This window comes from Strix uralensis, chromosome Z, assembly GCF_047716275.1.
Source record: "Strix uralensis isolate ZFMK-TIS-50842 chromosome Z, bStrUra1, whole genome shotgun sequence".
In the NCBI taxonomy this organism is placed as follows: domain Eukaryota; kingdom Metazoa; phylum Chordata; class Aves; order Strigiformes; family Strigidae; genus Strix; species Strix uralensis.
Genome location: NC_134012.1, coordinates 70306117 through 70333540, shown reverse-complemented (window position 1 = coordinate 70333540; position 27424 = coordinate 70306117). Strand labels below are relative to the sequence as shown.

Sequence of the window (27424 nt, the reverse complement as noted above, 5' to 3'; positions counted from 1 at the left end):
CCTAATTTATATTCAAAAGCATCATCAAATCAGGTAAGATATATTTCATACATTGAGAACACAGGATTTTACATTAGTTTTCTATAGTAAACGGAATAGATTCTTCTGTGAAGGACTTGAAATTTTACTTATTTTATTTTATTTTGTTGAGATCATGTCTGAATAATCATGTGAAGTAGAATATACTTGAAGTCACCTTCTGGACAAAAAGTTTTACACATTCCTCTTCATTGAAATTGCATGTTTGGCATCAGACTGTTGTAAGAGAACATCAACAGTTTAAGCCTTGTCCAGAATTTCTTTTTTTAAGTTGTAAGTTAATGTGAGTCACTCCTGTAATCATCTTCTCTCCTATTCATATTTATACTGTTATGTTTTGTTTCTATGGGAAACAATGGCAACAGGTCTATGGACTGGCAGAAATCCAATTGAGTAAGACACCACTGATGTGCACCACCGCAGCACTGTGTAATAAATGTTAAGACTATAAAATCCACTAACACTGTAGAACAACCCTGTACTAAAAATAGCCAGTGATTTTACAAGATTTAAAAACTGCTATTTTAGGTTTAGACATTCTATTATTAATGGTAATTAAGTTCTATTTAGTGTTTAAACTGTAGGGGCCTATCCTCCTCCCAGTGGAGAAACAAATGTACTCAAAAGTGCCAAGGTCCAGTTGGGTCATGCTGCTCAGATGGAGCATCATCCTCCCCCTGGAGAGCAGCAGACCTTGCATCATTTTGTCTTGTCTTTAAAATGAACCTGTGTGCCACAGCACACAAACATGTGCAGGGGACTGGAATCCCAGCCCCAGAATAGAGAAATATGCTAGATCTTGCATTTTCTGCTTTCAGATTCCTCTCGTTAGCAGCTGGGGTTAGATGAAGTAAGAAAGGGTATCCTCAAGCCTAAAATTTAGGCTTGGATTCAGGCAGTCCAGCTTCTGTTCTTGACTCTGTCACATCCATATTGTAAGCAAGTTCACCGAGTTTTATTCCACACCACACATGCACTCCCACTCTACTTAGCTTTTGATAGGGAAGGATTTCCTGTACAAGGTAATGCAATACAGGAAGAAAATTCAGCACACAAGTGTATCTTCTCTCAGGCCATAAAACAAATCAAGCAATACATCTGCAACTAAAAAGACAAAGAAAGAAAACTTGGACTGGGAAAACCTACTGCAACTGTAACCAAGACCAAAATTTCAGTGCTAAAACAAGGGACCTAATTACAAGTGTACCTCTGCAGAGCAAATAGCCATCATCACAATGACAGTTAAGTGATGGTGATGGGTGCAATGTATTCCTTAATTACTGTACCAGGGATATACAGTCTTCCTATGTAAATAAGGTGCAAGAGGTTACACAGCCGGGATGCAACACTTTACAGTTCAGCTATTGCATCTCCCAGTGCTCAGTGTGAAGCAACAGTGTCCTGGTCCTGGTCATTCACTTGGTAAATCTGTGCCTACTAACTGTTTTATTTTTTTCTATGGAAAACTGTAAAATACTACACCACTGTATTAACTTTGAAATTTTTGCTTAAGTTGAAATTTTCACACTTTACAGAGAGGTTAAGAAAAAAGGCATTTGTACTGAAATAAGAGGGAAGTTGATATCTTTGTGAATTGTGAATTTTGCCTTTTGCTCTGTGCAAAATTTAGTCATTAGAAAAGTAACAAAACAATTTAATTTTGACTGACACTTATTTTTCTGAAGAAAATTGTTTCACTTCCATTCAGGTTATCATGTGTTCCCTTCAATCCTTCTTAAGAACATTAAGACTTAAGATTTGAGTAACTTTTTGAAAATTTCAACTGAGGTAAGGCTGACTGGTCAGTAGTTCCCAGGGTCCTCCTTATTATCGCCTTTAAAAATGGTGCCATATTCCCTTTTCTCCAGTCACTGATGACTTCGCCTGACTGCCATGGCTTATCAAATATCACGGAGAGGGGCTTGGCAACTATATCAGCCAGTTCCCTCAGGACCCTGAGATGCATTTCATCAAGTCCCATATAGTTGTGTATGTTCAGGTTCCTCAGGGGGTCTCGAACCTGATGGGAGAGACTTCATTCCACTAGTCCCTGCCTTGATGTTCAGGGGCTTCAGAGATGTGGGAAGAGTGTTTACCATTGAAACTGAGGCAAAAAACTGCTGAGTACCTCAGCCTTCTCCATGTTTGTTGTCATTAGTTCTCCTGCCTTATTTACCAGGGAGTGTGTTTGTGTGTGTGTACATTTTCTTTAATCTTCATTTTCTGACTAACATACCTGTAGAAGCCCTTATTCTTCTTTGCATTCCTTGCCAAATTCAGCTCCAACTGTGGCCTAGCTTTCCTGATCCCATCCTTACATAACTAAGCAGCATCCCTATATTCTTCCCAGGATATATGTCCCTGGTTCCACTGCCTATGAATTTTCTTCTTACACTTTAGTTTGACCAGGAGGTCCTTACTCAGCCATGCTGGTCTCCCGCCTTCCTTGACGGATTTCTTACATGTGGGAATTGAGAGATCTTGCAATCTAGGAAAAATGTTATTAAAGAGCTGCCAGCTCTGTTCTGCCCCCTTTTTCCTGAGGGCAGTTTCCCAGGGGGTTCCATCCACTAATTCCTTAAACAACTGAAATTTTGCTCTCCTAACATTCAGAGTCCTGACTTTAGTCTTCACCTGGCTCAAATCCCTCAAGATCATAAGTTGCACCTGGGCATGATCACTGCAGCCCAGGCTGTCACCAACCTTGACCTGTCTAAATAGTTCATCTGTGTTGGTAAGCAATGAACAGGGTCCAGTTATGCTGCTTCTCTGGTTGGGCTATCACCTGGATTAAGAAATTATCCTTGATGCACTCCAAGAGTCTCCTGGAAGTTTTACAGTTTGCTGTGCTGTTTTTCCAACAGATGTTGGGTTACTGAAGTCCCCAAGCAGGATTGGAGCCTGCAAATGTGACACTTCCTGTGGTTGAAGTAAGAAGGCTTCATCAATAGGCTCCCTTGGCCCAGCAGCCTGTAGTAAACACCAACCATGAAGTTTCCTTTGTTGGTTTGGCCCCTAAGTTTCACCCATAAGTTCTCAACCTGTTCCCCACTGTTTTTCAAAGATAGCTCTGTGAAGTCAATCCAATTTTTTATATAGAGGGCATTTGTTTCGTCTTGATGTGAAATAGTTTCAACAGGAGTTAGTTGTTAACCATCTTCTGTGGCCTTCTATATACGAAAGAAAAACAAGTTTCGTCCTAGTGGACTGGTCTCTGCTATGGGACCAGGTCCTCAACTAGATGACCCTGAAGTTAGAAATTACACAGTCTAAGGATTTGGTCCAAGGTATTTTAAAACTATTAGCATTACCAGAAATGAGGGATTCAAAATTTTGTACTATTTGTCAGACCCCACCTGGCTTTCCCACACCTCTTCCCCCAAAATGTGGTCCAACACGCTTTTTTTTTACTAGGAAACATATCTCATAAAGGAATCAGACAGAACACAACACACCTATGGACCTGATACTTATAAGACAATCAGCAATTACAATGTCAGGCAGTGTTAAATTGAAGGTCCAAAGGATCTATATCCCTGAAGCGGTTTGATAGCATCTTTGAGAATAATGATACAGTTAATCCACTTCAGTTCAGCTGAAAACAAATAATTCTCTCTTTTCCAATTAGCACAAAAAAATTTTAGGTTTTATATTGTATCTCATTTGTATAGTTATATACCATTAACCAATCTTATTAATTCATTGTGGGGCCTGGACCTGTCATGCCATTATACAAGCATCACATGAATGAGCTCTCTAATCTCCAATTCTGGTGGATCTCTCACACAAAAATACCATAATCTTCCTTTTTGTATCTTACATTAAGAACTTTTTTGGAAAAAGCTTTTAACACCTGTTAAATATAAATGAAAACTTAGGGACAGAAAAGGAATCATCTTAGACAACAGCAATCTAGATAATGCTTGAAAGAACTTTTTTATAGCTGTTCTTACAATAATTTTTTTAAAGTAACCGACAATGAACTAAGTCCCATGTCAACACAGTTACAAACAGACAGGGTTATCACTGCTAGTTTATTCTTTAAAAATAAATGTCAAAATTCTTTCTTAAAAATTGAATCAAATTCCAAAATTAATAAGCATACATTTTAGGAAATATCAAATTAAATAAACACTCTTCCCTCTCTCTATACTGCTACAAATAATTCCTATTCCTGAATGCTATACAGATGAAAGAAGAATTCCAATCTCTTACACATTTTCTCACATAACTTCATTAGGGAGGAATACCTAATGCTTGGCTATATCACTGCTCCTATCTCCCCACAGGGGAAAAGAGACAGTACAGACCTCGATAAATCAATTGATTCAGTAAATGCAGTTGCAAGTTACACGTTATCTTTTCTCCTAGGATGCCAGAGCTTCTGTTACTGTGGTGTATTTTGATATACCTCAGATAAAGAAGATATCTGAGGTGTTCAGGTAGAATTCCTCCAAAGATTTGCTTCAATAGCACTATCACCCAGTGATGTTAATGATGTGGGCTGTAGTTTTACTAATCACTTTAGCAACATCATTGCAGCTTCCAGGTCATAGTGACGCTGCTTTCTGACCACCAAGTAAGTCCAGAGAGGGCCATTTCATTTTGGCACCCTCTGTATTTGACCTGTGCTGTACAACAAGGATCAAATCTTCCCTCTGTTTAAATTAGCCACAGCTAAGCCACAGCTTAGCTTGTGGTTTGTAAGCCACAGCTCCTACTGTATACCGGATTAAATTGTGTTTACAGCTATATCACTAATTATACAATTATTAATATTATTTCTATTAACTATATATTATATAACACACATTACATAATAATTTATACATATATGCATATTATTCTACGTACAATTATGATTAATTATAATTAATCATAAATATTTTAATAATAATTATCAGTATAATTATTAATCGTATAATGAGCTATATTATTTAAAAACCTTAATCCTAAAATGTGTATATGACAATTAGCAAAACAGAAATAGTGTTGGTCTGTATCGACTCAAGTACAGAAATGCAAAGTATCATGCAACATAAAATTAGCATCCAGAAATATAAGATAGAAAACAAATCAGAAACACGAGAGAATTTAATCTGTATTACATTTCACATTTTTAATCCCAGTATTTTAAAGAATATTTTTTTCTAAAGATGAGATTTATGCCTTCTCCCCAAAACTTTTAAGTTACTCCTATTAAGAAATATTCAAAATGTTACTCCTTTTCAGTTCAGATTTTTGTGCTTTCAGAATAAATCTCCTATAAGTGAAAAAAATTTAAATACACTAGTAAAAAAAGAAAAAAAAGGTGCAAAACGGAAGTTTTAATTCAAAATATTGTAACAGATCTGCTCCTGCTTCTCAATAAAGGCTTAACCAAAAACTATTGCAGTGAAATACTGGCTTATCCTTATTCAGACTGACATTAGTGAAATTCGGAAAAGTGAAATTTAAGTGACAAGCAATTAAAAGCCAATTATGTGCTAATTAGAACTTTTCAAAAATAAGCAGCATGACTGACATTATTTCGTGGCCATAAAAAGCATTACATTCTTTTTGCCTTTTGTAAGGTAAGGGATGAATCAGTTTGCTACTCATGAAAAAGGAATTAATTTCCCTAAATACAATTCCAATATTTATTTATTTTTGAACTATTTAAAAAATAAAAAGTAACAGCATTTCTGTTGTCCACATACGTAACACAGTATTCACACTGAGGAAAATAAACTTGGAAAAATTAGAAAATATATCAATAAAACTTCAGTTATCAATTTGACACTCTTACATATTCATGCCTATGGTCCATTGGGGAACAATGAAATAATCCAGATCTCTAAATGATCTGTGATATCTTAACAGGGCAGGTGCAGACCCCATGATAAACCAAGATTCACCCATTGATAACTTAAACTTTAAGATTCACCATCTTCAACATTCTCTTAACTGAAATACTGAGAAAACTCATGTTAAAAGTTCCTTAAAATGTAGATATTACTTATAAGCAGAACTAAGGGAAATTTTTCAATTCAAATTCAGGGAATTCAAATTCAAACCAGGGAAGTTTTCATTTCACTGCCTATTTCCCATATTTTCTCTCTCAATTTAAACTTAAGCAATGCATGAAACAGCACCAGTTATATTCTTTCATATATTCACTTAAATCCTGTAAAAATAATAGTAATAAATTGTACTCCCCTGCACAACAGCTTTAGAACTCATTAAAAGAGAAAAATTTTTTTCAATGAAAAGAAAATTTCATAGAAATGGAAAAACTAAAAGTATTAATTGTGATTAAATTTGTTCATTAAAAAATATAGACAATTCCAAATAATGCAAAGAATACGTTTCTGCTTCCTTAGCCTAATTTTAGAACTTTTGTTTGACTTTGTTGGGGATTTGCTATATGTTGGTCAGTGTGGGTTTTTTTGTTGTCTGAGCACAAGTTATTCCGTATTTCAGAATAAAATTGTTTTCACTAGTTTTAACATGAAGTGTTTTCCTTAACACTTTCCACATGAAAAATTGAAAATGTTAAAGTATGCAGAATTTTTCTTAAACCATCTAAATACATTATTTGAAACATTCTCTAAACAAAATGAGATGAGATAAAAGTTCAAAATAAAACCTATACGAGGAATGGTGATATAACCATTCTTTTATTTTGTTATTTCTACAGAATTTCTTTAGACATATTCTTCACCTTTTTTTTTTTTTCCACACAGAGTTTTGTTTAATCACAAAAGCATGTTTAGCTAGCACTCTTCAGTGCTGACCAAAACAGGACATGAACGCTAAAACATACAACATTTACCTAAATAACTGTGAGCTGGTTTTTCTTCCACAACTTTGATTCTCCTTGCTCCTGCAGGTATCACCAAAGCTTCCACATAACCTAGACATGAGGCCAGATGTCCCGAGTTAAATACAGAAGGGTAGAAAAGTACATCTTGTATATTTTTTTTATTTCTTTTCCCCTATTTTGCTTTTTAAATGTAACAAGTTATAATTTAAACAGCAGTGGTTTGAAGGTTCTTGCAAAATGTTGAAACACACTATGAAACTGTGTGTTATGTGTAATATATATATACCATGATATACAATTAAGAGTTTAGCTAAGTAAAACATAACGAGAACTAGTGAGGCTGGGCAGGTTGGGCTGGAGCAGATGAAATTGTGTCTGGCCAAGTAGTTTAGTGTCCACCAGATAACCATAAAAGAATTCCAACTTCACTCAGCATAGAGAGACAGATGATACAGCACTAAAACCCAAACATCTTCCCACTGTTTGGCTTTTGTTTTGGTTTTGTTTTTTTAAAAAATTTTGTGCTCCATCTCCCTCTTCTTGCTTTAACACATTCAAACCCTGTTTGATGAATGGCTTTAGTTTTTAAGTTTTTTATTAATTATTTGCTTTACATTACAATAAGACTATAGAACAAAGACATGCTGTTGAGCAATTTGTGTTAGGTAAAAAGGAGTGAAAAGGCAATGCAGATTGAAAAACACTGTTCAAGCAAGAATGTTATAAATAATAAAAAAGTATTTTAGATTATCCATGTGAACTTCAAAAAGTGGACAGTAAACCAAGTTTTTATTCTGTGTAGCTATGTAATGCTCTATAACAAAATACTGAGGATTTACAACACCTTTTCAATAATCCTGAAATACGAAAATTAAATTGCTGCAAAGCAGCGTTATTTTTCTTTAATTTCCTTAAGAGCTAATAACACTTTCTAAGTATTGTTGGCAGTCCAGCTTCTTAAGAAGGAAAATAACTTACGCAGTTGTTTAGAAGGCAGTACCACAATAATGTGGATTGACACAGAACTCTCAGTAAACTTGAAAGTGTGTGGATATTCACATTAACTATAAAAAGGAGCTGACACACTGTAATTTCTATTAGCAGCCACCTTCTTTGTACTTTTTCATCCTGTAGTCTTCCAGACTCATCTGTGGTTTGGGATCCCTGCTCTGCATTACCTTCAGCTTAAGAGAGGACCAGACATAAACATCTAAAGACTGACTAAATTTTTCTTTTTTTTTTGAAGTACTATACTTCCGTCTACAATGCATTGAAGTCCTTGGTTTTCCAGATATACTGTCTGCTTCTAATTACAGTATTTTTTGATGTGATTTACTTACTGTTTTGAAATTCTGCACATTTTCTACTCAAGAAACTGAAAGTGTAATGGCAAACAAATGCTGAAAACAGTTGGCCAAACACTGTTTCAAAGAAAAGACTTTTCTTGGAGAGAAGGTATACATGGTGCACATTAAGGATTTCAATCCCCTACTCTGTCAACACTATTGTGCTGGAGCCAGTCAATTATTCTCATTCAAAGAACAGATCACAGCAGTACTTGAAAATCTCATGTTCATTCTGCATCAGAAAATCTATTTGCTTTTTATGATATGTTATTATTAGTATAAAACAATGAATAAAGAAAAGATATAAGACTTCTTCACACATTTAGCTTTATATTCTCCCATTGCCTGGCTTGGTTTAGTGATGTTACTCTAGGTAACAGATCATAATTTGGGTATTTATTTTGAAGAACACTAAATTAATCTAAACACTATAAGAATTTACAGGTCATTTATTTACTAAAAATACACATTTTATTTCACAGATTTTTTAAAAATCAGGCTCTTCTATGAAATAATATGTGTCTTAATGGAAGACAGATAATTCCTTAATTTTATAATTGAAACAATTTGCAATGATTTTGCAACAATTAAATTTAAAAATACTCATGCATTCTTATCTTAAATGTCTCATTATCTTAAAAAAAGTAGATCTGAAGTTCTTGTGAAGAACTGTATAATTTTAAGACATATAGATAGCTTTTTAAAGTTCCCAATGTTCAAAGTAATCAAACAGCTACTGGTTTCCTGAGTATTTGAAAGAAACAGACTTACCTGCTCCTCTGGTATGGTTAAAATCACCTTTAATAACTTTGCATGACTTTCCGTTACCATTGCATACACCGCAATGATCTTCACGAGCCAGAGATCCCAATATGCCATCACAGCCAAATTTCTGTGGGAGAAGAAAACAAAGCTATTGAGACACAGGCCATGCTTTTCATAAAGCTGTCTTTAGTAGTGGACATCTCACCCTTCGGCAAGACACCCTAATCAACATGATCTAGCCCTGCTCAGAATGAGGGTTGCACCAGTTTGTGTGCAGAGATCCCTTCCATAATAATTTTTTCTATGATTTTATGTAGATTGTTGTATTCACTCTTCCTATATGGTTGGCTATCTCTACCAGCTGCTCTCCAAGAGAAATATGACGTTCCCACCTCCCCCCTGGGACCTCTGGCACTTCTGAGCCACTGTGGAACACACACCCCACAGGCCCTCCTGCTCAGCCACTGCAACATGTGCAACTCTACTGCTTTCTACTCAAAATACGGGAGTTTCTTTGCCATACCCACAATGGTAAAGTGGTGTCTAATGTCAACCTAATGTCTTATTATGAATAGGATGTGGACACATTTGGAATATGTAAATGTAAATTGTATTTCTGTTTTGCTAAAAAGTATTCAGTTTAAATAGATTAAGTTTACACAAGCACCTCCACATTACTACGTTAGACACATTTCTATCAATAAATATCAGTGGTAGCTTAACAACAGAAATACAGTTAATATCGTATGCTGGCCTGATATGAAATAAAAGCCTTTTAAAGTCTAGAGAAGTCATCACAGGGTAACCTTGTGCACTGTATAAATGCATCTGATAAAACCAATTAAACCTCAAGACTGTTTGATAAATAATGAAGATAAAAGCTTGGTAAAAGAGAAAATAAAGGATTCCTCTAAGACAAGAAACCACAGTCTATCAAGGTGCCACCCATTTTCAGGCACTTTAAGATTGTTACTTCACTTCATGCACAGAATTTTTATTAGAGTCCTACCTAAAAAAGCAATAGAGATTTCAAAACACAGGTTATAGCGTAAGCATTCGAAGAGCTGTGTATACAAAATGGCACATCTACAAGATAGAAATAGCTAACTCTACAGCTGTAGTCCCCAAAGTTCTTCCCAATGGGTTGTCTAAGAAGACAGGGTAAAATGTGTAAGACATTACAAATTAAGACTTTCAAATCTAATTAGAGCCTATCTGTCTGACTGTGGATATGCTAAGAAGCCAACTCAGTCTTAGTCTGGTGGGTTTCGTTTAAGGCTCTTTTTTTTGTCTTTATCAGTTGGTTGTGAAAAGTGAATGATTAAACATTTTTTCAGGAAAAATGATGTATGTATTATGTTCGTGATTAAATCTGTAATTGTTACATAGTGAACTATAGCCCCAATTCAGCAAAGTATTTAAGAGTATTCTTGTTTCACGCACTCAGTCACTCAAGAATGGATAACCATAGGTACATATAGGCATTTGTATGCATATGTACATGCAGGCATGTATATGTCTATAAGTTAATTTGTTGAAGTTATTACAGTACCTAGCAATGCTGTTTCTCTGTTAAAGGTTGTTTTTTATACTGAATTCAATGTGTACCATTAGAAGTGGATAAAGAAAAAAAACAGCTCTGTGAGATTTTCATATAGAAGAGTTTCCATATGAGGCACTATGAACGTGACAAAAGAACCTCTATGAACTAAATGAATTCTGAGGATCAGGAACAGCATAAGCACTCAGCTTTAATTATCTGTTATTCTTCTCCTTCGGTCTTGGTTTATTTAGATGTAAAATTTTGTTCTGTTGAAAAAGGCAGAATTAGACATACATACGTATACCCCATGGCAAAATTTCCAAACCTGTTGAAAGCTGAGGCTTCTCTTAGAGGATGAAATCAGTTATACTCATTTTCCACTCTGCAGCAGTTTGTTAGTAAGCATCCTTACCATCACAGATACACATTCCCCAAGCTAACCCTTCAGCTGCTTCACATACTGTGTTGCACTGAGTGAAATTAGCTTAAAATATTTTAATATGATGCAAAAAGAGGTGTTCAGTCTTGATCATGTGTATTGCAACATGCTATCACAGAAATAACACATGCGCATAACAATTGTATATGCTGGCATATGTGTGCCTGTGTGTCCAGGTTCAAAACAAGTAATTCATACCTGGCATCTACCATCTGCACAGACATCTAACCCATGCTGGCCACAAGAAGTCCCATCCATCACCTTTTCTGTTAGAAGAACAGGTTGATCCTTTCCACCCGCTGAACAGAATAAGGCACATGGCTTTTCTGTAGTAGCAATTAATGGAAAAAAACACCACATTGGTAAAAGATCACTTAACAAATATTATCAACATTATTTTTAAAACTGATATTTGCTTATCTGTGTGGCATGAATCTACATTAGCATAACTTAGATACAGTGCAAACAAAAAGATTTTGATCCTTTTCTCAGCTATTTGAAAAACTCAAGTTCTTTTTCCTGCTAGAGCATACTGGTGCTATAAACTTAGCCTACATAATACTCATGTCATGTTCATTGTTGCAATTAAGAATATGCACATTACAGCTGTTGGAATATTTTGGTTGTAATCTATACTTTCATTCTACTATATTTTTGGCAGATCATAAATATTGGTTAAAAAAGAAACTTAACACTTTCCAGATTTTCTAACTATACAGGTCAAAGAGAAAAAAATTAAGTAATGGAGACATCCTGGGAAGAAAAATACACAGGTTTATAAAGTCCACATTTAAAAAAAAAGACAAAAAACTGAACACATTCTTTCTAACATCTTTGCCAAGGTCAGGCAATTTTTTACTATGTTTCTAAAACATTCTGCAAATCATTTCTAATTTTGAAGGAGAATAAAAAAGTAATAATATCCTATGTATCAATGTACTCCTAATGGTCATAATTTATAAATGAAGTTTGCTTCACCACTGCCAAAGTAATACCAAATAAAATAAATTAAGTCTCCTCTCAGTGGTTAACTGAGTACAAAATGACATGATTTTTTCACATCTTTATTCACAAGTGTACTGACTCAGAACTTCTTCCTAAATTTGTTGCAGATTTTTGAAAGGATAAAGTCAATCCTGAACTTGAAACTGATTTCACTTGGACACAATGTACGCCACTCTGACTTCATTCTGACTTCTAGATTCCTGGAGTGCATTTTTATTAGTAAATTAAATAGTTCCAGGAAACGTTCATGGGCACTGGAATTCTACTGTCTATACAGCTGAACTGTAAAACAGTCTATGCCACATCTTTTTGCATGTTCTAACTAGCACTAGCTTGGTCTAGACTGGAAATTGCCACCTGAAAAGAACCTTTTCCAAAAAGCAGTTCAGATATGACCATCACTTTTAGAGTGCAAAAGAGCTGAAATGTATGGACACAGACTTCTGTGCCAGCTGACTTAAACATCAGAGAGTGGTCTGTGCACTTTTTAATTTACTAAAATTGGCACAGCTTCTGGGTATCTCTAGGGGACTGGTGCAAACAGTTGTGATCTCTTTCGCCAATAGGTGAAGCCAGTCAGACACAAGACATCTCCAACTGAGAAGCGTGAGTCTCTGTCTGAGTTTGTGCCCTCTGCATTCCTGATATACTCCTTAAATAATAATCCCAAAGTTCCCTGGGACATTTAAGTATGTATCAGCATTTTTTAAAGAAATACAAGATTAACAACCTAAACATTATTTTAAGGACACTGAAATCAAAGAGACAGTAACTCAACAACACCAGAAAACTTCAACAGACTATAAGACACCTCATTCCAATACAGCATCCATTTTGGACATGGTGCACAATTAGTGTCTACAAAGAGCTAAGAGTGTAAATAATTAAGGATTTGGGAACAATGTACTTCTGTAATGCTGGAATTCTTTAGCTGGTGTCTTTTGTGTCTCCTGAGGGATACCTCAAGACAACAGGATCTCTCAGAACAAAGTTAGACAAAAGCAACCATCCATACTCCTCAACATGGGACAAGAGAGTGTCAAGATTTTTCATCAGATGACTGAATAATATAATCTAAGTTTGCAGTACGCATTACATATGGATTTCTGCCAAAATCAAATACTGATATGTGAAATACTCAAGTGTTAAGCTAAAAGGGCTCACTCTTTCCTCAAAAACAGAAGCTTACAATATCCGTATTGTCTTCTTGGCTTTGTAGGCAGAAGGATAACTGATATATGCATGCTTAATGTAGTGTTCTTCTAGAAAGATGTATTTCTGAATCACTTCATACTACATTTCTGATTAAATAGGATCAAAGTGATACTGAATTTCAGTTCATATCAAGAAGGACAAATTCTATAGGAATAGAAGACAAAAGATTCCAGAGTGTGTGAAAATACCACCAGATCTTGTCTATGAAATAAAAATGACTTACCAAAAATCTGGGGCCTGCGCTTTGTTTGTTTGCTTTAGTATTTACCATATCTTTCTTAATCAACAACAATATCAAGCTATAAGCAATATGAGCAGATGATAATAACATGGGAGATGGTTTATACTTACCATCATCAATGACAGCCTGCCACTGGTGCACATGCTTCTGATATGAAGATCTGACACTGAAAGCCTGGCACTGCCAGTCCCTGAATGCAGGCATGCCAGCAGGACAAGAAGGATTTTCACATACTCTATACTGCATCGTGGGACCGTGACACTCTCCTTCAAGGCCTGAACTAGAAAAGATGGCATATATATAATGCTTTATTGTTGGTAACGTTGTCAAATTTACAGCACATTTATGCTATTCACAAATTCAATTTAAATAGCAGGTTTTTTTGTTGATGCATAACATTTAAAAAATCACCCACAAAAAATCAAAGTCACAGAACAAAATATGTTTGTCTTCTCTTTGTACTGGTTATATTACATATAAAGAGTCGTGGGTACTAAACCATAATTTACACTTGGCCCCAAAGAAGCACTAGGACTAGTAGAGTTGTTCAGTAAGGAGAACCTCAACTGCAGTTTTGACATCGTTCAGGTGATTTTTCTCTAGCCGGACTGAGACAAAGGTGCCACTGAAAGGAAGTAACACCTGCAGATTTGCTACCTCTCCTTTTTTACAACCGTGGCATTGCGAAGTTCAGACAGCATGCTTTGTTTCTTTTTGGTAGCTCCAGTTGTGCTTGCAGGTCCCAATGAACAAATGCAAAAGAACAGTGAACTGCAGAAACTGGAGCTAATTATTTGGAACCTTGCCTGGAAAAATGAAGAATGAAAGTGAAATTAAGACATCCCTAAATTCTAGAAATAGGCATACAGCTGGAAGTGGCATTTAGATGGCAGGAAATATGAAAGCATTCTGCATATCTAAGGATTCTGTTAAACTACAATACTTTTGTATAGCCATATCCAAGTTTTCCTGACATTTCTTTATGTAAACTTCCCTTTTTTTAATCCCTCTGTCTTTCCTGTCATTATTTTTTGCCCCAAATCTGTTATATTGTCTTCCATCTTTCTTCATTGTCCCCTATTGTTCTATTATTTTCCTAAATCATCTACTGTACTCTACTGTGACCTTCCCTGCCCTACCCTTCTCTACTCTACCCTGGTGTAATCTAATCTAGCCGAGTCTTCTCTACACTTGTCTTCATTAGTTTCATCAGCTCTACTCTGTTCCAACTTCTCTATTTATTCTTTTTTTCTTGGTGTATAAATGACCCATGAAAGAGAGATATGAGATATGAGTAATTAAAAGGAAAGTATCTTTTATCTGATCACTGACTATGGTGAAACAGAATCATTCAAGTCAATGGTAAAACTCCCTTTATCCCCAATGGCAAAAGGTTTTCATTTTTACAAGGTATGGAATCTAAATGTTGTTTCCAGATCTTCTATCTCAATGTCTGTGAAACTGGTAGAAAGGTCTCTTTGTAAAAGTTGCAATTACTTGGCTCTCCAAATGAGACAGAAGTCCATTTTCTCCAGCAAAAAACTGAAAGACTAGAATTACACACTGATGCTCTGCAAGTCCAAAATTACAAATATAATTTTCTGTTGCTTCTTCAGGTGAATCTTAAAAAAAAAGTTGTATTCTCCCATTAATATTATCTAAGATTTTGACAGAAGCAGAAAAGAGGAAAAACAGTGTTACCATGAAATAAAAACCCCAAAGTACCTATTCTCCTAAGTGTTTTTCAGTGTACATAAAAAATATATTGCTTATGTATAGGGCAACTATATCATAATGGGTTTCTGTACTCTTAAGATTTAAATTCTCTTTGGAAATTCTGGTGAACAGCAATGGAAACCTGAACTTGTTTTTACCCAGGGCATTTGCGTTGTCGACTGCTGATTCCAGTGTTGCAAGTACGGCTACAAGTGCTCCACGTGCTCCACTCCCCCTCCATATGCTCCGCAAAAGAGGTCCGATTGATACACTCTCCAGCCTTACACCACTAGGTGAAAATTCAGCTTTTAGGTAAATAAATCAAGGCATATGCAAAACACTGCTCCACAAGCAACATGAAGCACAACACAAACATTTTGTTCAATACACAGTTTTCATATGAGTCAGATGATATATGTCCTCCTATTGTTCTCCATAGCTTTTTTTTAAATTTTATTCTAGTAAATACAACAGCCAGAGACCTTTCTCTGGCTCAGTGGCCAGAGAGCAGGCGCAACTCTTGTTCACAAGCTCGAACACCAGTTCATTCCAATAAAGGATGCCTCCTAGAATAGCCTACTGGAAATGGTCCCCAGACCATGCTGTCCCCTTCATCTGAGCCTGGGCACTGCCTAAGAAAGTGTTTTTGGGTCCAGCCCAAACCCACTGCAGGGATCATCCTCCAGCTGAACTGTACAGATGATCACAGCACAGTGTTCAGGACTGTTCTCGGGACTTGTTTGGTTCACTATACAGTTCCCATGTAACTAGCAGTCACTGTCACTGATTATCCAGTGACAATTTCAATAGAAGGATATATTACAAGTAATAGAAAAAATGAGACTTTTTTCACAACTTGCATTCAAAGACAGAATGGAAGCCTCAATAAGCTAGTATTGAGAAAGTCAAGAGAATTTCTAGCATTTATTTGAATAATAATAATATTCACGTCAATAGTCTTGTATGCATATGTCATTTCCCAGGGCAACTGCAATTTCACACTCAAAAACCATCCAGTCACTATTGTTATGCTCTGTAACCTATGTCCATATCTGGTATAAATCATCATAACTCTGCAGAAACTAGTACTTTATCAACTTATACCAGCTGAATATCGGTCCCATGTATTATGAAATTTCAGAAATTGCTAAATAGTAAGTCTACAAGTAGGCAATGAATGCTTAATGTCATTACCATCACTAATTTAATCCATTTCTCTTTGTACTCTGAATTATGGTGAATTACTGTTACCAATGGATGAAGTTCATGAAGAAGTCTTGTATTTTGAGCAAAACAAAACATGTCACTAATGCAGTCAGTAAAGGCCTTTGTCACTTTTAGAATACACTTCTGTTACTTGCAATGTCTGTACTAAATCCTTGTCTGGTGATCTTAAACTTCAACTGCAGTTTCAAACTGGTCTTCACTGATCAATTGATCTTAATTTTCTCTCTTAAATCATGACATTACAATGATGACATAATTATACCACTTTTGAAAAGCCTTCACATAATGGCTCCATCATTATATTGGATTTGCGATCGGATACTACAAATTTTGTAGTGCTCTTGGATGTTTCAGACCAAAACCACTCATATTTATTTAACGATATTCCTTCAGATATAATAGGTGAAAAGGATTTTTCTCTAGAGAGCATCTGCCTTATGTAGAATCTGAGGGATGCTTATAAATCCTTGACTTAAAAAACAACCAAGTTGGAGAGGCTATGCAAATAACATTTCCATCACTTACTAAGATCCTGAGAGGAGCATAAGACAATATTCCATCTCTACAATATAAGTAAAACAAACCAAAGTCAATAACTTGTGTAATCTGAAGCTCATCTTGGACAGATAATAAAGTAAACAAGAAGAATAATCCCTTCTAATACTCAGATGTTTCAGTAATGTTGGCTTAGTTTTTTACTCCTAGAACTAAATAAGGTATCTCTGTAGCCTGGCACAAGGCTCAATAAGCTGTTCTAATTAGAATCAGTATTTCGTCTTACCCTTACTAATTATTTACCCTCTACTAGCTAAACTCTATGATAAGGAGAACGGTGTTATGTTCCTCATTGGACTCTGCCAGGACCCATGTCACTACCATATCATAATGCTCCCACAAGTATAAAGCTAGAATGAGTCCTATGCGGTGAGTTGCTATTATCACCTTTTGCAAGTCAGACATTAATATGCAAAACGCACACTAATTTCAGGTGCCCAGTTCACGATGGTGGTGGTTTCAAAACGAAAATTCTGAGCAGTCTTAATAAGAGGTGCTGCTTTCTTAATCCATACCCTGGGCATGCCAGTCTCAATGTAAAGAATGCAACATTGACTACAAAAAGCATGTCCCTGACTTTCCAGGTATCGACTTAAGACAAAATATCAACTATACACATTTATCAGAATCAAAGATCACAGCAAATGTCAGTATTTTAGAGATACGAAAATGAGTAAGACCTTTAGCATGTAAAATGATATTATTTGAACATTTTATCTTACTCAGTTGATTGATTTGTTTAGTTTTTTAGGGGGATGATGACAGTCCTGGTGAATGTAATACAATTCAAAGAGCAAATCACTCCTGTGGGAGACTGCTGTCAACACAGTATCAGGAAAATCCCAAGATATATGAATGCACTGCTCTGTTATCTATTTGAGGTTATTTATCTTCATTTACAGTTATATACAGAGATGACAGAGATTATTCAAACAAGAAGGCTCTTGAAGGGCATTTAATATAAGTCTGACTTCAGATGACCATTTAGTTTGTCTTGATGGCATACTTTTAATGACATCTATCACTCTTACATGCATTTTAGATGTAACTCAACTATATATGTATGATTTTTATAATAATTCAGGAAAGAAGGAACTTTAAACAAGTGCAAAGACCTATTCAGCTTGTTTCCTTTACTGTTAGGTGTTCAAGATAATTTATATTTCTTTCCACCAGAAATATACCTTTCCAGTGTCACAGTCTGTTCCATCCATCGGTGGATCCAGTTTAGTTTTGCATTCCTTGTCGCTTTCCACCTTGCACCACAACCCAGTGCAAATGACATGCTGAAAACCAGACACACAGGTAAGCACAAAATCTATCTTATGCAAAATTATTTTCTGCATGCAATCCACTAACGTCATAAAGTCACCAGTTTGATGGTACTGAAGTATGTTTAAAGACAGGTTAAACATGCGCAAAAAACACAGTGGGCAGATTCTGCTTAGAATTTTAATAATCATGAACACATGGAACAAGTCAAGTTGGTGTGTTGACAGAGTGGGGAAAGAACCCTCTAAGTATAACCCTACAGGTCACAGTCTTTGCATATGATAGATCTGACAAAATACATATGAACAACTTTGTCCCATGATGTGAAGTCACTGCGCATATGCACTACCCCAGAGACTGGAAGAGGTGTGAGTGTTCTGGGAATTATTTTTAAAATTAATTAATATTTTTCCTCTTTTTATTTAGTGCTCATGCATTTTATGTGAAAGGGAGAAAAGTAACACGGTCACTAGCAACAAAAAACAAGCTTTTAAACCCAGTCCATTTCTATATATATTCAGACTAATGAATCTTTGTGAAGTTACATAGAACTTTCACACGAGTTTTGTAAAAATGTGTTTGTAAGAAACTTTGAGGCTTCTTTGAGACTTCCAAATCCCCCTTATTCATACCATCCCAATGGCTGCTGCTATTTTATGCTTTTCCAATGATTCATAATTCCTCTAGAATTCATTCATTCCTCTAGAAATATCTCAAAAAAGCAGTCAAACCTGATATCCACAAAGAAGACACAAAGTAAACTCACAAATCAGGATGAAATATTTTTGCTGGGAAGAAGAAGAAAAGGGACATAAGAGGGGTACTTGCCAGTAATGAATTTGAGAGATGGAAAGAAAAGCTGCTTACTCTGTCCCTCTTAAGCATCAGAACAAGATAATTTTACCTTTTTAAAAAGAAAGTACAGCCTTGAAGTATGCTGGCTTACATTTCCCCAAATTTCCGTGGAGGCCTTCCCTATTTTCCTCTTAAAAGTCCTCCTTCTCCCATGGTTTTCATTCATGACTTTATTCTCCTTGCTGCCTTGTTCCCCCCTTACTGGCAAACTAGGTGGAAGTGAACAGAGAGCATGTGGGGCTCAATTGTGGCCTCAATGTTACTGCATGTGCAGACTGATTCCCCCCGAATATGTATAGTACTCCCAAAGAGAGGCAGGAAGGATCAGGAGAAGGTGACAGGCTGCAGGGAGGATAAAAAATAAAGAGCTGCTGGTTTTTTTAAATCAGGGTTGCCAGAAGATGTTCTTTTTCTGACTGAAATGATCTGTTACATTGGTAAACCCAGTAAGAATATCTGTGCCTTTTATAGTATGCATGAAAAATGTGTGATAAATCTTATGCTACCTTGAAAACAGTCTTATGGCACAGGAAACATAATTCAACAAAAGGCTGTGTCTGAACCAAGGAACAGGACAGTTCCAGTGGGAGTCTTACATATAAAAATGTCTGTAAGATCAGCTTTCAAAACAGAAACAAGAGACAGGATGGCAGTAGACAAATTCACTCCTGATTCATCCTGTAACAGTTTTGTGCTGAAGCTGACCTAAACAAGAGTTAGCCTATGCATATCCTAAAATATAGCTACAGAAGTCCTATCCTGTTCCTGGATAATTTTAACAAACATTTTTCAAATATCAAACTGCAATTTCTGTTATTGTTCAAGGGAGAAAGAGAATTTATTCTTTTAAATTTTTCTGATACATGCACTTTAAGATATAACTGCAGAGCTGAGAACTAAGCAAGAAGATTTCTGGGACAGTTTTGGAAGACAATGTAGGCAACACAGAGTATCAGCTGTTCATGAGAAAGGGCTTCCATAGCAGATATGAAATAACAGACTATACTTTTGGAACAACTCCACAAAAATATATGTTAATTTAATGTTCCTAATTCAAATAATGTTTTTCATATCCCTAAATCTTCATCAATGACTACATTTGAGGAAAAGCCATCCAGGGGTTCAAAAAATAAAGTCAAATTTTTCTTTATGTCATCACATTTAAAGCATGTTATCCTTGTTTCCTAAACACTTTGATCTTGTGCTCAGTTTCACTGGCATATGGCTGCAGAATGGCTGACAACAAGTCTACAGTTCCTTACAAATCCAGAAACAATTCTTCTAAACCTAGGAAGACATGAAGACAGATTTGCAAAGATTTGGGTACCTGAACACACAGATGAACTTGAGCTGTGTAAAGTAAATCAAACAAATCAGATCAAGATGCTTGGCTTGCTAATGTGCTTTGTATACATCTGCATGTTTCTGCAAATACTTGTATACCACCTCCTTATGAACTGTGAACCTAACTTCACCAGCTAGAAACACCTTTGAGCCTTAAGTGAACTGTATTCTAAAAACACTTCTCTTCACCAATTTTTAAAATAAGCATTTAATATTACTGTAACTTTTCATCCTAGACTTTGAGATTTCACAAGCCTAAGAAAATGGAGATACGGAATTACTAAAATTGGAGAATGACTTGTAAGTTTTGTTCTCGGTTTTCCATTTCAGTGAAATCACAAATAGACTCCTTAGTTACTCTTCAGATTGTACTTCTGCTGCAGAAGTAAGAGAAATGGAGATTACTGTTACCATTTAACTTTTGACATTTGGGAATTTCTGCATGTGGGTGAGGAAAAACTTGTTTTTTTCATTAGCAACCTGCAATGCTGCAGATCAGAAGTGATTTGAAAACTAAGAAATCTGGAGGACAGCGTCAATATTACAGTCACTCCAAAATCAGAGCACAAACTTCTAAACCAGAAATTTACTCCTCTGGGGAGAAAGTTTCATTCAGTCAAAATCAGGATAGCAGTTAACGTTCACAGAGGTTTACTAGTTGTCTACCATAAGCACAGTGCAACAGCTGTTACAGTTTTTTAAACTAGCCAAGGGAAGTAGAAGTTGGAGATTATAAACTTATACTCATGATATTAGACTACTCACAATCTGTAAAAAATTTCATTGTGTTTACACTGGAAAACAAAATATTGCCAAGCACATACAAAAGATTTTTTTCTGAAAGAATGTGTTAATTGTGAGTTTTTAATAGCCAAAGCTTGTAAAATACAACATGAAAGTCAAAATGTACTACAGAAATAGCAGAGGTCAATCCAGCTTTCGGGGTTTTTTTTTTGAATGAAAAGAGTGAGGCAGGTCTGTGTGCATCAGAAGGATGCTTTCTAATCATGTAAGCATCTAGAAAGAAGGTCCAGTTGAGAGGAAAGACCAGAGACAAATAAGAACGTTTTAGAATTGTATCTGTACAAAGACAAGATTGTTTAAAGTGTGGTGGTGGAGATGAGGACTTCCATTTTTTTCATTTTGATCTTTCCCTGAAATGCCTTAAAAATCACCATGAAATATTACAGTCTCCTACTTCTTTGCAAAGATCACAGCTGTGTTAAGAAAGAATTGTTTTAGTGGACCTGACTAGATAGCATTTGCATCCTGGACTTTAATCTTAAAAGCCAACATTTAATAGTTTGACAATTATATTAAATTGTCAAGTTCTACAATCACATTTAATTATCAAGAACTACTTCTGAGTCATGATCTCACTATCTGTTATGTGAAACAATGTTAGGGTCTAATTGATTCTTGTGTGAGACGTCATGGGCATAAAAGCAAACTTGGCTCCCTTACAAGATAAGCATAGCAACATGGTAAAAACCTTGTACTCTGATATCCACTCACACTTTTCTCAGGCTCTATAAAGGTGAAAAGGGAAAAATAAAGTCTGGACACCATGCATGGAAGAGGAGTGAGAGGGGCTCACTTAGAAAAATATGGGAGTAGGCCTTCAATGGTCCCTTCAGTCCTTTGCTTTAACCATTAAATAATAAAGAGGAATTCCTGATAGCAAGGGAGAATAATTTGCATCTGCAGTCTTTCTGAGGTTGCCATGTAATGTGACTGTAAATTATCCTAAAGTGCTGCTCAGTAATAACATTGTAGAAAATTACATCTCAGCAGAATTGCATTATTGATTGTACCACTGATATTTGTAGATTATTTTTAGATTAAGAAAATTATTTTCCATCATTACTCAATTGTTTTCTTAGTTGAATAGCTGTTATATATGAAACATACTGGCTTAATGTAAAAGACTGCATGGAAGTCTTTTCATCAAATTATGTTCCAGTCACAAAAAATGTAAGACCTGATGTAGTTCATAATTTATCTTTTACATGTTACACTGAAGTGCATGTACTGTTCAGCAAGTAGAATGTATCCAAGAAATCCTGGGCTATAAATTGGATTTACTGAATGAACCTTCAAGTTGTATGTTTCTGTCTCACTTCCTGGCTTGTGGACAACTGTATCCACAGTAAACTGCCAGGTATTGGCAGAGTAGAAGAGTATACAGAGATAAAAGAAAGTAGTTTGGATTTAATGGAAAATTCAGTGGCTGCCAATGTATAATAAATTAATTATTTTAATAAATTAATTCTGTAACTTGGGAAATACAGTATTCAATTCAGAGAAGTCTTCTGAATGTTGACTTCTCTAATGGCAGCCACAATAATCTGCCCAATCAACACAGTGAACTTTGAATCACCTTCAGAATATGTAAAATGCAATTACTTGGTTAAGTTAAAATCAACGTATTTGTTATTTCCATGTAACATCCTCATATTTCAGAGGGATATGATAAAATTAGCAACTGACTAATAGCGCTATGCAGTTAGACAATGTTGGTGTTGCACAGTGCATGTACTAGAACTCATGAAGGATTTCTGGAAAGTTTCTACAGCTTGGTTCTAGCCCAATTTAAATAGCAACATCTTTTTTTTCTTTCTCTTCATATATAGGAGATATATATGTAAGAGCAGAAGAACTTTTTTATCCTTTGGGCTGTGCTTTATCCATTGCTCTGTTTCCTCTTCACCATGAAAATCTTATTTGACTAGGATACTGTAAACTTCCCTAATACAAAAGATGAATTTAAGACCCACATCAGGGAACAAAAGAAGGAGATCTGAATATAGTGCCTAAGCTTGCTGTAACTAGATCTTTGGGTCTACAGTCTGGGAATCAAATTTCTTGGATTTTTTTTGTTGGGGGAAGGTGGGAGTGTAAATTTTGCTTCCAGACAAAAGAACGCAGAGGAAAACCAACAAGGTGATTTTACAGAGGTTGGCAGTGGAGCTTTGTAGAACTTCTCTTCTGCTTCAGTGCCCTCACCATATTTTCTCAATTCTGTCCTTAGTATTTTTAAATTATTTTAATGTAATTTCTTATAGGTGTAAAGCTCTTAAATTTTGTGGTTCAGTATTTGCTTACATGATTTCTGGTTCAGGATTACCAGTTTTGCAGAGGATTCTGGTGAAAATGCAGAAGATTATTCCCCTTGCTCTCTTCTCAGAAACTGTTACCAAGTCCTCTTTTCTTACTGTTAGGACCATAAGGTTATCAAGCAAGACTCGATTTATGAAGAAAACTGAAAATTAAATTGCAATTTGTCAGAAACCAAGAATAGCTTAAAAGATCACTGGCCTTTTGTATTGTCTTGTATCATTACTAGGTTCTTTCTTCAAAGAAAGCCCACATATCTTTGGATTTAAGTTACAATGGTAACTTAACACTAATATTCAATAGGAATTATCCTCAAATAACCATGTTAATATAAAGTAATGATCCAGTAAGTGGGGAAAAAAGAGGGATAAGTGATTTAGCTGAAATCTTACATACAAAATGCCAGAAGAGGAGAAAATTATTGAAGATGACTAGAAATGGACAAGTAGGTATCAGCACCTAAGCACTCTGTGCAAACATTTGAATACTACCAGGGTAGCGTTAACTGAATTTAACTTCCTAACATTTCTAAAATAATAATGAAAACCAAAGAAAACTTGGAGCCAGGACCTCAAGAGAGGAATATTCACTGCATCTGTGAATGAAACACAAAAGGCATGGGACCACTTGGCTATCTGAATTTAAATGCCTGAATTAGAACTAAACACAGGATATTAATGGAGGAGAAGTGCCAGAGAAATTAAAAGCATATAAGGTATTATGCAACAGCAAGTCTCCAGGTTTGACTATATCTTCAATTACTTTGGAAATTCTTTTAGCTGGTAAAGACGACCTAGAAGGAACAACGCTGTACCATTTTCTTGTCCAGAATAGGTTTCTAGAGAATGAGAAACCAAAATCACATCTTTTAATTGAAAACAAAGTACTAAAAACCAAGAAACAGACTTCAATTCATGAATAAAGCATTAGAAGTAATTAAGAACATTCGTAGAATCGTTACACTGAGTTCTACTTCTCATCTCTAAGAGTGAAAATATTTTCAAGACAGTTAAATAACCAGTAACCTACAGCTCCTTTTTTTTTTTTTTTCCCCAGCTATGCCACTCTCAGCAAGCAGTAGTCACACATGTATTACAATGTTTCCTTTGAGAATATTTAGGATAAAGATTACTCTCACTGAAACTCACTAAAGAAATAGTACTATGTCCAAGCTGAAAAGATGAAGAGAACTGAAGAACTACAGGAGTAAGGAACTAAGCTTTCATAATAAATACTCCTAACCTTACCAGGCTATCAGTCTGCTCTGACTCTAATGAAATTTTATTTCACAGTTCCTCCTAGCCCTCATTCTATCAACCCATAGTTCATGCTCTTTATACATTTGTAATATCATCTACTCATCTTGGTTACCTTCTCAAGGGCATCCAACATGTTTAGTACCTGTCCCGTTGACATTAAAGAAGGGTGATTTTTCTCTGTTAAAACCATTTTTAAAATGCTTCTTCAATCAGATGTCTGCTAGTATTAGGCCATAAAATTATGAAGAACTCTTCAATTTTGTTAATCTGTCTTTTCAAGGTTAATATATAGTGACACTGTTTCATGCAATGGCATGAAGCAATGTCAGCAAACTCACTTAAGTACTGGAACTGCTATTGCCATGGCACTGCACAGCTCTGCCTGAGCTCACAAGGGAGTGCTAGGAGGCAGGATATATTCAGCAGTACAGGGAGCCTAGCTAACACCACTGTTCTCCCTTGGAGCATGCACAAGCACAGCATACTCTACTGAAGGTCAGATATGGAGGTTCAATACCCAAAACATAATCAAACAGAACCTATACACAAAATCTGGTCTCAGTGGAATAAATTGCAAACATTCCATTTCCTGCAGTGAGGTGACTTCACACTACGACATTTTCTAATGTACAAGGAACATATCAGTGGTATGGTATGCTACATGATTCAGGATGTTTGGAGCTCTAAAGCCAGCCTTACAAGATAAACAAAAGAAAATTTTCATATCAACTTCAAAGTGAAGTGTAAACTTCTTGTTTCAAAGGCTCTATGTCCTCTTTCTCTCAAGCACATGCACAAAAATATCTCTCACAGAAAAATGACTTGGTAGGTATATTTTCTGAAGTATACAGCCATCCTTACCTGCATTTCTTGGCAAAAGGAAGCAGTTGGTCCAAAAAGAATCTGACACTGTTCATCTGCAGTGTACGTCATTCCTGGGAGCTTGGAGGGAATAATCACAGAATTGAGGCTCTGAGGATTCGTCTGTAGCAGACAGTTACTGGCCTTTGACCTGGCAATATATAGAGATTCATAAGCTGAACAATCCTAAACAGTTTGATTGTCATGCTGACTTAAACATGCATTTGACATTAGAAAAATGTGGGTTCTTACAATTTTTTTATTTGTCACCATTGGGCTGTCATTCAGGGAAATGACTTTGTATAAATTAATATGACTTAGTTGAGATAAGTTAATGGTGTGTTCTGATGTTGCAGATTTGCAGAAAGAAAATATAATTTATCAGCTATATTTTATTATAGAATTTCAGGGAAGCGCTGGACAACATTTTACTGTAAAATTTATTTAACTGATTAAAGTTCAGATAGAGAGTCAAACAATTGTAAAAAAGCAGACGATTGATAACACATAGGCAGTTGTGTATCTTAGTTTTCACATCTAGCAGGACCTCAAATTAATCACTTCAGATTTTTTATATATCTTTTATATATATATATATATACACACATATTTAAAAGTACATAAATTTCTGAGCTGGTAGCCAGAAATTTAACTTTTCTAAAAAACTGGAGAAAAAATATTTGAAAATACTTAGACCTGTTAAAGCACCAGGTAATGATTTTGATTTCTGTCTAGGTTCGGTACAAATGTGTCAGACTGTTATATCTAACTTACACTAAGTATTCCAGTGTCATCAAACAGACCTTCTGAGATCTGCTTAACTGCTGCAAGTAAATTCTCAACAGATACATTTATGAACTTAATAAAGGAACAGAGCTTTAGGGAACGGATCTTATTTAAAAGATAGTGAAACTAAATGTTTTATTTGGTTTCTAGGTATACTATTCTCTATTAAATATCTCATAGTCAATTTCTGTTTTAAAAATTAACATGATGTAATTATACTGCATGGTTTGATACTGAATGGCAGAACATAGATCAGAGAATCTACATAATGTTCATAGGTCATTTACTGTCCAACATTCTTCAAAACATAGCATATTAATACATTTTAAACATTTACATATATATATAATGTATATATAAATATATATGTATAATCATATACATTAACATATGAAAATATAAAAATACAAATAAATGCTGCAAACAGATTTTAGTCAATCTGTCACATATTATGTAGTTCATGATTATTTATATTATTTTGATGGATTACGCAAACACAAATCTCCTGCAGAAGTAAAAGATACTGAAAACTTGATATTTCAGGATATTTATTGCAACTATTTGTAAATGACATACAGTAAGAATTCTTTTTCTTGAATGATGTACCTGAGAAATCTTTCCAGATCTTCCCTGCTACACCGAGACCATGAAACATCCCCGAGATTCTGTCCTTTAATCCACTCCCCAGACATGATATGGAGACCATCTGCACAGGATGGGTGGTCATTGTCGTGGTTTATCCCCATGCTGAATTATGAAATTATTAAAAATAAATCAAAGCACAAAAAATAAGAAGTTGTTTTCAAAATGTTTATAAGTTAAAGCTCTTGCAAGAAGCTATGAGTAACTTATTTATGTTACACGTGGGAAATCTCTTTTGATTTTTTTCCATGGTAACTTTCACAGAAGTACATGGAACAGTGTGTGGAGGACAATTCTATAGTGAAAGATAAAAGTGAAGCCTCATTCGATGAGCAGTATTACATTCTAATCAGCCATACAATATACACTTTGGACAACTTTTTGAATGTTTA

The 27424-nt window shown here is 35.4% G+C and overlaps 1 protein-coding gene across 1 annotated transcript in view; it reads right to left on the bottom strand.

Moving 5' to 3' along the window:
- The window catches only part of ADAMTS19 (ADAM metallopeptidase with thrombospondin type 1 motif 19), a 152601-nt gene that overhangs the window by 29778 nt on the left and 95399 nt on the right, over window positions 1–27424 (bottom strand). Inside the window, exons 9-16 of the mRNA XM_074855368.1 lie at window positions 26997–27137; window positions 25605–25755; window positions 18081–18182; window positions 15273–15403; window positions 13509–13678; window positions 11136–11263; window positions 8962–9082; window positions 6854–6934 (exon numbers count right to left, since the gene is read on the bottom strand). Coding sequence (XP_074711469.1) covers window positions 6854–6934; window positions 8962–9082; window positions 11136–11263; window positions 13509–13678; window positions 15273–15403; window positions 18081–18182; window positions 25605–25755; window positions 26997–27137 — 1025 coding nt within the window. The remainder of the gene's footprint in view (window positions 1–6853; window positions 6935–8961; window positions 9083–11135; window positions 11264–13508; window positions 13679–15272; window positions 15404–18080; window positions 18183–25604; window positions 25756–26996; window positions 27138–27424) is intronic.